General features: G+C 37.0%; 1 protein-coding gene across 1 annotated transcript in view; it reads right to left on the bottom strand.

Moving 5' to 3' along the window:
* Window positions 1–9917, bottom strand: part of RIPK2 (receptor interacting serine/threonine kinase 2) — a 23549-nt gene that overhangs the window by 2492 nt on the left and 11140 nt on the right. The window contains exons 6-11 of the mRNA XM_019471057.1: window positions 8959–9008; window positions 8451–8612; window positions 5162–5247; window positions 4890–4979; window positions 4167–4272; window positions 483–662 (exon numbers count right to left, since the gene is read on the bottom strand). Coding sequence (XP_019326602.1) covers window positions 483–662; window positions 4167–4272; window positions 4890–4979; window positions 5162–5247; window positions 8451–8612; window positions 8959–9008 — 674 coding nt within the window. The remainder of the gene's footprint in view (window positions 1–482; window positions 663–4166; window positions 4273–4889; window positions 4980–5161; window positions 5248–8450; window positions 8613–8958; window positions 9009–9917) is intronic.

The following is a 9917-nucleotide window of genomic DNA, read 5'->3' as shown; positions in this document are numbered from 1 at the left end:
GAAGTGGTGGAGTCCCCATCCCTGGAAGTATTTAAAAGACGTGTAGATGCGGCACTTAGGGACATGGTTTAGTGGGCATGGTGGTGTTGGGTCGATGGTTAGACTCGATGATCTTAGAGGTCTTTTCCAACCTTAATGAGTGTATGATTGCAGCACTGCTACAGCAGTAGGAGAAAGGAGAAATAATATGAGCAAAGGGAATGGCATAAAGATGACCCAAGGCAGCAGGAATTAAGTTTGCTTAAAAGGAGAGAAAAAAGCTAGGAGCTACGGCTACCTGTACTAGGTCACATTTTACATTGGTTTTACTTACTTTGTAATATAAGGCTACAGGGACAGAATTACCTGCATTTTTAATTTGTAGAATGCTTTGTTTTCTTTTTACAGGTGAACAACAGTTCCAGTTTCCATTTCATAGACACATATATTTGATATTAGGACACTTATTGTGGGTCTTGGAATTAAATCAGTGTTTGCTGTACCTGAAGGAATTGGTGATGACCGCAGCATACATGATGCAGAATTTGAGGCATCTGAAATACTCTTGTCAGATGAGGGAAAATAACTGTATGGATCCACAAGAAGTTTGGCGCTCTGAGTTACAGAGATATTTTCATCCGTGCTCTGACTGCTGAGAGAGTGTAGACCGCCAGAATTTCCATCTTAAAAAAAAAAAAAAGGAGGGGGAAAAAAGCTGTATTACTTCTATGTTCAAATAAAATACAGCCATCAGAGACTATTTAGAGCAATTCCATAAAACAAGTCATAAACAACCTAAATTCACTTCAAATACAACACATTATTCCTTACACTCAGGTTCTGAGTACATTTATGTCCCTTATCTTTTACCAGGGCTTGACCATGGGTTTGGGGGTCTTGTTTTATTTTAAAAGAACATTGAGAGAATAGATCTAGTAGATGTGAACTTTAAAAAAGCTCTGTTTGACAGAAAATTTTTGTAGGGGCTGGAAGAACAAAATAACTCCTTCAAGTGTTTGGAGAGGTAGCTAGGAGTCAGCATGAAAGGTGACTAATTTATTCTGATGAAGTCTGGCAGCATAACAAAGGTGGAAAGATTGAAAGAAAGATTCAGGTGGAGGGAAAGAACATGAAGACCAACAGTGACATTTGGTGGGAAGCCAATGGAAGCTTTTGGTAGTCCATCAAAACAGCATATGACTTCAAGAAAGCTTCATGTAAACATTTGCAAAGAAAGGAAAAAAAAGGGTTTCTGTCAGGTGGAAAGCTTAACAGTTTCTATTTTTAGGATTTTTTTATGGCAGAAAAAGATGATGGATATTGTTGTGGTTTAACCTCAGTAGGAAACCAGCAGTAGGAATGACTCAAAGAAGAGACAACAAATAGCTGATGAGAAACCAACTGCAGGGCATATGCCTAATTCTGTGTACAGTTTTCATTACAGACTTTTGCAGTGTCACTTGATAAAGAGCTTCAGAGATGTTAACTAAGAACCAGAGATGCAGATGTAAGAATTCAGATGAACATCTAAAGACACAATAAGAACAGGTAGCCCCCTGGACAGCTCAGTATTTAGATACCCATCCAGTGGGGGTATTTGGGTGTATTCCTAGATCAGAGTGTTGACCTGTGGAAGAATATGGCTCTAAGTACAAGGAGCAGGAATAGGAAAATGTGAAAGAAATGACACTCTCATTATTTAAAAAATGGTGGACTAGAACTCATAGTAACTAGCATTTCATTTCATTAAAGAGAGAGAAAGTAAGCTGGGCAGAGCTATGTCGTGTGAAACAGCAGATGTTACCTACTGCATGAATGAGAAAGGATTAGGAGACAACCAGTGTGAGTGAAAGATCATTTTAGAAAAGGATTTTAAACACCTCTGCTGGGATATATTATTATAGATCTCTAGGCACACATCGGTCTTTAATAACATTAGACAAAACTACTGGGATTGTACTAGTATGAGAGAATGACCTTGACCAGTAACCACAGCATAAAAAATAGAAACATGCTAATAAAATTTGCAGATGTCATTCAGAAAGAACAGCTTGACCCAGGTTACTCAGTAAGAACCTAGTTGACCTAGAAGACTGGAGTAATAGAAGTGGAAATTCAGCAGCAAAAATATGAGATCTAGACTTTCTGCTTCAAGCTGGGGCTAATGATTTGGAATTGAGCTGAGGAAAAAAAAAAAACTTAGGTAGACTATTCTCTAATGAAGAATCTTGTGAGAAAGAAAAAATAAAATTCTAAGGTATATTAAGCAAAGATTTTTTTTTTTTTCAGATGGAAAACATTTGTCACATCTCTTTCATAATACTAAGTACAAATGTCTGGTAGCCTTAGTTCAATGACTTAAGTTAGAACATGCACAAGGAGGACTGGTAGGATACCGGGAGAATGAAGAAGCTTATTTTACAAATGGACTTAAAAAGAACGTATCCTGTTTGTCTAGCAAAACAAAGTGTATTAAAGGATTACTCTCTCTATCGGAAATAAAATGGGAAAAGAGGGAAAACAGTCATTTAAGCTTAAAGCAATGCCCAAGAATAAGTGTGTGTATAAGCTGGCTAGGGAAGAAAAATTAAACAGGCTGAAAGTTAGAAGACAGTTCCTAACTCTGAAGGAGCAAGTTTCTGAAAAAGTCTTCTAATTGTATTGGTGGAAAAAACAACTCCACTACAATCTATAGTCATTAACTTCTGCCTTGGTGCCATGCCAAACTCATCTCTTGCCAACAGCTACCCGGGAACAGATTTTCACCTGAAACAATTGCATCTAATTTTGGCAAAGAAAGAAGAATGTCAGTCTTGCTTTCCATTATAAAACTACCTGATGGAGATATTGGCAAAGTAATAACAAACACTTCTGCTGTAGTATGGTTCACAGGCTTTACTGTATCTATACATACATGCAACAAAATCTAAGCAGTGACTCTGTAAAGGACCATCAACTGATCAATCAGATTAATAGTACCACCACAATCTCATCAATGACCTCCGCAGGCAGATATGACAATTTTTAACAGGAACCAGCAGCAAGAAGGGCTGACATTTATCATTATCTGATCTGATTACACTTATAGTCCATGCTCATATTCAATCTAATATTCCACTTTCTAAAATTCATCACAACATTTCTATTAAGCGTGGTAACCACAAGTTATTCTTCATCTTTAAGACTTTTATGCTATGTGTATAGATAAATGCTTGGGTTGAGGTACAGCCAAATTACGCTACATTTGTTTTTTGCCATTTTCCCCAGTAACTCAAATTCCTTAAGCCTCCCGTAATTTATTTTCCCTGGAATTCCTGCTGTATTTATATCTTTCTAGTACGTTGAGTACAAGCCCAGAATTGTGCACGTGTTCAAACAGGAGCTGGAAAAGAAACTGCCTGTGCCCTCCTACCTCTACCAGAATATCTCTGATTTCGCAGCACCTCAGCACACGTTTTAATGTCCTACTTTATAGCAGTGTAGTCAATTGTCTTGTCTGCTTTCACACCACTGGTCCCTGCAAAGCCAAAGGATGCTCCATTCTTTGAAAATATATGTTTGCATTCTTTCAAGAGAAGAAACTCAAGTGCAGCTTTAGTTTCACAATGTGTTGCTATTCCACCTGGGTCCCATCGCATTTTTCTGGCTTCTGATGTCAGCAAAACCTCAAAATTTAGTTTTGTCTGGGAATTTTGCCAACTTTTATTCAGAAAAGGTGACGGCTACAAAAGGTGTGTGCAGATACTTTTGCAAGGCAATCTATTTATTAAACCCGTTTTATTTATTGAATCAAAAAAGATCGAGAGGTTGGGCTTCATTAGAAACTTTCAGTTTACTCAGCTTTAGGAGTGCCTCAAAATGTTTAGGCTTTTTATCTTTACAAATAGTTCACAAATGATTAACTAAACTGCCAAGAGTCTGAAGGGACAAGTAAATACTATCTCTGCACTCACAACCCTGAACAGGAAAACTGAAGCTGTGAGCTGTGGGGATTTCTCAAGTGACAGGAACAGAAAATCAGAGCTAAAATACTCTAGTTTTTTACCCACAGCACTAAGTTTACAAAACACATCTCTTTTCTGACATAAATGGAGATCCAACTATCTACTATGCAAATGCAGTGTTACAGTGGGAGTGTAAAGCTGTGATGGCAACTTAAATTTATATGAAGTCATTAGTGTCTCTACCTGATGAGAGGATATTACACTTGGGAACAGACTTGAGTCTTGATATATCTGGAGAGATGCTCCGAAGAGGAAGTGCATCACATTGTATGGAGCCAGAATATGTTTCCTGAAATGATTCCAGATGTATAATGAAAATGCACATTAAATAAACACAAAGTTGCAATGATTTACAGAGTACTTTCCCATCATTTTCTTTTCCCTACTATCTAAATGCTCAATAGACAGCACAATAAAAATACAGTAAAACAGAAGTAATCTATGTAATGCTAATACTTATGTTTTTCCAAAGCTGACAGCAATTTTGTATAGAAGTTTAATTATTAGTAAGAATCAAAAGAAGCAGCATTAAAAATCAAAATGTAAAAGCAAATCTATATGACCCTATATAAGCAAGCTCCGCAGAGGTGTAAGGTAGCAGAAGACAGTCTCTTATAAGTTGCAGACATTGTGTGCTGCATTCCTCCTTGAGGGACAGGCTTTCCCACACTTAGAGGATATACTGAACATGCCCTTCTTATTTCTGCTTACCTACCCTTTACTATTTTCACCTATATGGCTATGCATTTGTTACACCCCAGCTCAACTAATGCATTTTACACCTTTCCTGACCGCATAGGAAAGTAAACTGCAGAACAATTCCCCCTTACTAAGTTAACCCCCCTTTAAAGCTCTCAGGATCTTTAATGATGCCGTCATACCAAATGCAATACGTAAAATATTTACCTCTTGGGGATTCAGAGGTATATTTAGAGATATCTGCTCCACATCTGCTTTCTTTCCACTCTTGTAAATACATCGTGATTCATATAGTGACTGGAAGAGACATATTTACCTGTATTACATTTCTGCTATAAGACAAGATGACAGCTCTGTACAAATACATGCTTCAGCCAGATAAAAGATTAGATAAATGACAAAGGAGATTACACTTCTTTTAGCAAACAAAAGTTACCAACTTATTTGACCAACTCACGACTGTAACAAAAGCCACTTACCTTTGATCTCTTTAACAGAATTACTGCTTCCAGCATAGCTATTTCATCAAATGTTCGCAGGACTGGCTCAAGGTCTATTAAGCATTCTAAACAAAGAAAGAGTACTTTGCTGAAGGATTTAAGGTGGAAATGAAGTTTTCATTTTGCTAAAGCTACTTTCTTACATCTACAAAAGTAATTTGTCTATTGATACATATCAAACTACTTACGCTGCTAAAGAGAAGTTTCTTGCTTTCACCTGTTACAAACACAACAGTTTCACATCACCAGAACAAACCCTGTCCTGATCTGGCCACCTCAGCACTCTGTATCAAGAGATCCAGGACTGTGCCTGACCGCAAGTCTTGCATTCCTGGAACGGATAGATCGGTGGGTTTGCTGTATTTCAAGATAGACGCAACAAGCCTGGTTTGCTAAATGGGACCAAACAGCACAAGACCTCAGAGTGGGTCGCTGTCTTCCCACTCCAGCAGAGGTGTTAAAGATTTATATGAGAAAAATAAACAAACGACCCCCCACCACAGCAAAATCCAAAAGGGATGCTGTGCAGCAGGGCCAGAGAAGATGGTGATAGTCAAGGCACTGACCTATTGCATCAAGTGAATCCAAATGATAGTGTCCTCATGCTCACCAAAGGCAGCAAGTCAGAGAAGGTAAAATCATCTGCTCACATAGGGAGACACTCGACAATCCAATAAGCAAGTGACAACCTGTGCTATGCTCCCTTGCTTTCCAATGCTGAAAGGTTTACAAAACTAAGTATTTCAAATTTTGACATGACTGTATAATAAAAATGTCTCTTTGACACTGTGCTCAAGTACAACAAAACCTCAGGAAAGGATGATGTCATATCACAATTCTACTGCATTTCTATAGACTCCACCCATTTGGCAAAACCCATTTACCGTACTAGCAATTTGTCACACTGCATCCTTATGAACATATTTTTATTTTTTACTATAATTTTACCACAGTTCTCCCATATTAACTTTTTTCCACTAGCATCTTCAAGACATACATTCAATACTGGGATTCTTATTTTGTCGCATCAGCTAAAACAGAATTTTATAGGTTTGGCACTCCATTTTCCACACTGACATACTAGCACTGTTAATTTTTGTTGATTATAATTAAATTGTAGGTACATATTCCAAGTACATGCAGAAACATGGTGATAAGTAGTCTTTATCCCTTCTTTATAAGGGGAACAGACAGGTTAACCAACCTTTTCTATTTAAAGTTTATTTAACAAAAAGGGGGTTTGAGTGTTTTGGGTTGCCCCCGCAGCGTGCTATGGTAATTGCAAAATTTCCCAGTCAGTGAGCTTTACTTCCCTTAATTTTGCAACAGTTTTGCAACTTCCTCTTTCTTTTTATGATAGTAAAGTAGGGGAAAAAGCAATGCATGTTTTCTTCAAAGACCATCTTACTACAGACACAGCACTAATAACAGAACCCAAGTTAGCTCACACTTTAGTACATATCCCAGGTAATTATCCCTTCAGTGTGACCATAGACTTTGATTGCTATTTTGTTTTGGTTAACTGACATAGGAAAACAAGAATACATAAGGAAATATCATGATGTGTCTATTCTTTTTGATTTTAAAAAAATATTATAAATAGATATATTTCCTTGCTTGGAAAAAAAAAAATCCACAGTTTACAATCATACAAACCAGACTCATGCCAAAATAACCAGACATTTCAAAATGTTCTTAATGCAAAAATAAGAATGCCTCAAAAAAGGTCATGTAATTCATTTTGGACTGTAAACTGAACATGAAGATGCTGTATGCCTTTGGATGTGTTCCCATTTTTTCCTCTGCCAAGCTCATACAAAAAAATGAAGTTACGAACACTTCTTTCTAAGCTATCTGAACAGCAACTTTCTAACACTTTCCAGCTCAAAGAAAGTATCCCTATAAAGGTTTTCAAAATAATAAACAAACTTCTGTTCACCCAAGCTACAAATGAAACATTAAGATTGCGGACCCCTCTACTCGTAACATTAAAAAAAGAAAAAAACCCAAACCAAACAAACCCTAAAAACAAAACCTACCAGAACCAACTAAAAAACCCTAGTATTTCAGGTTTGAGTCATTGCATCCTCAACCTAACTAGTGAGAAACTTAAAATATAGAATTGTTTAAGCCAGAGCTCTTTCTACTGTTCTACATTTGAATACTTTCAGTAACTCTCTTATTCTACATTTTTGCCTTTCCAAGGTGATTCCCTACGGCTTTCCCTACAGAATTAGGATCATGTTTTCTAAAGTTGTAGGGAGGAAGTTTCTAGAGCACATGCAAATTAAACAAGCACAGTGAGGCAGCTGCAGGAACCACTGTTAGTGTCACTGCACTGACATATGTGACCACAGCAACACTTGCAAGAGCAAATTTCAGAGTTGAAAACAGGTAATCAATTTCTGCCAATTTTGATGGAATTACTTTTACACAATGGCCAAACAAGAGCCGAAAGTAACCACAAAATTAAGCATGTTAAGAAGAAATTGTTATGGGGGATAAATTTGGACTCAACACACACCAAGTACGTCAGTTAAGTGCAACAAACACAGGTTTGCAAAAATAAAAACAAAACTTTTCCAGTTCACACTATGCCACTCTAATCTCTACAAACTCACACTTCACTCTTATTCTTTAAAGTCTGTAATCCACTGTAAAAAAGGCTGAAAGTATCTATATTATCAGGACAAAAAGCTGAACAAAGGAAAGATGGAAAAAGAAAGTTAAGCGCGTGGCTTCAACCAGTTCCTGCTCAATCTGGGAGGTGGAACAGTCAAAGCTGAAGTCTCAGTGAAAAAGATTTATACTGAGATGCAAACACAAGGTGAAGTCACTATAGCTTATCTGATGTGCAATGATTTGTTGGTGTGTTTGCCAGCTTGCTCATAAATCCCACAGTAGTCATTATATACTTCACTTCCCCCCCCTTCTTAAAAAAAAGTTCCCTTCAACAATAAACCCCAAATGCAAGGAGTTAAACAAAACACGCTGCTTTTTTACAGGTAAATTAGAGATGGCAAATGCAAAAGACTCCAACTAACAACTTGGTTTTATGGCACACATGTAGTTCCATTCATAAAAGTTTGTTTTCTTCCTGACATGGTGGAAGCAGACAAGCACCTCATACGCAACAAGACTGACCACATGTATCTCTTGACATCTTTACCATTTCCCTTTTGCACCTATAATCTTGCTCTGTAAGTACCACGTTCAACAGAAATCTGGCAATTTAAAAATCTTTTCTCATTATGCAAGGTAAACTCACTTAAGAACGATGGTCTTTCATCTGGGTTTTGTGCCCATCCACTTCCTATCAATCTTATGATGAGCACTCGATGAGGAATGTCCATTGATAAACTTTCTTCACTTAAGTCTAGTCGCTGTCCTTGTGACACACTATACATTATCTGCAAGGGGTTTATAACTTCTGTCAAAATAGACATCGTGCATTCATTAGAAATATATGCAATATAAATGGTCTACTATAGGAGGAATAATTTAGTTTGCAGACACAGTATTTATAGTTCACCAAAATAAGGTTATGTTTCTTTTTTGACAAAAAAATGTATTTTTAATTTATCAAACATCACTGTAATTTTTAAAAAAACAATACAGAAGAAGAGTCTAATTTGAAAAGTAACTCAAAGTGTTCTTCAACAAGCTTACAAGTTGAATCATTAAAAAGTAACCCCTAAAATGAAGTCCCCAGGTAGCCAGGTCTCAGGTTTAGCCTTTACGTAAGGCTGGAAAAATAAAGGAAGACATGGTCTTACCTTCAAATGGCTGTTTCCTTGACATCACTTCCCACATAATAATTGCATAACTGTTTAAAGTACAAAAAGTATAGAAGATGTTATTTTAGATTACCAACACTTAATAACACAATTAGCTCAGCTTCACATTTTATTAAAAACATTTCACTAAAATGATCCTGCATGCGCACACGGGACTGACTATAGCTAACGACCTGAATATATGAAAACTAGCAGGAATTTTAACAAGTGACTTCAACTACAACTAGCTAATAATATTAAGTACAGAAAAGATACATGGCATATAAACGCTTGTTCCAAATCTGTATTAGCTCTGCTCTACTAATACGTTGCGAATTACGTACATATAGTTTAAATCTCAGTACGCAAATTAAAGTGACCCCCAGAGTCCTAACTGCTCTATCCTAACTGCAATACTGTGGCATCTCCCCAGTCCGGATCGATACTCTCCGACATTCCCACGGGAAGCAGGGTACTAGCAGGGAGGATGGCGTTCACCCGCACCTCTATCCCAACACGAAGTCAGTCAGGTGAGATATGGACTTGCATCTGAGAGGTACACTCCAGCTTCCCCCACAGACATATATACTTTCAACATATGTAGTCTTCGCTATAGGGAGAGATGTCACTTTTACATACAAGATTCACATCACAAAAGAGACTCTCAGGAAGACCACCCTGAACTATAGCCAGCGGACTGAACACACACCTGCATACTCAAACCAGTGAAATTTTTTTCCATTCACATCAACATGAATGGGAAGTGGCTCAGTGAATACAAATCTGCTCCATCTTTAGTCACTCTCGTCAATCATCACGAGATATTAAAAAAAGGTAACTTTAAACAAGTTTGTAATTTAAATTGGATTAGATTATTTTATTTAAATGAAGCATTGACTTCATTTATAAAAAAATAATCAATGCATTTAAAGCAAATAAAAGAAAATAAAATAATGTAA

The sequence above is a fragment of the Aptenodytes forsteri genome, unplaced genomic scaffold (genome assembly GCF_000699145.1).
Source record: "Aptenodytes forsteri isolate BGI_AS27 unplaced genomic scaffold, ASM69914v1 Scaffold208, whole genome shotgun sequence".
Lineage (NCBI taxonomy): Eukaryota > Metazoa > Chordata > Aves > Sphenisciformes > Spheniscidae > Aptenodytes > Aptenodytes forsteri.
The sequence above is the reverse complement of the archived record's forward strand: the minus strand, read 5'-3'. Positions and strand labels throughout refer to the sequence as shown.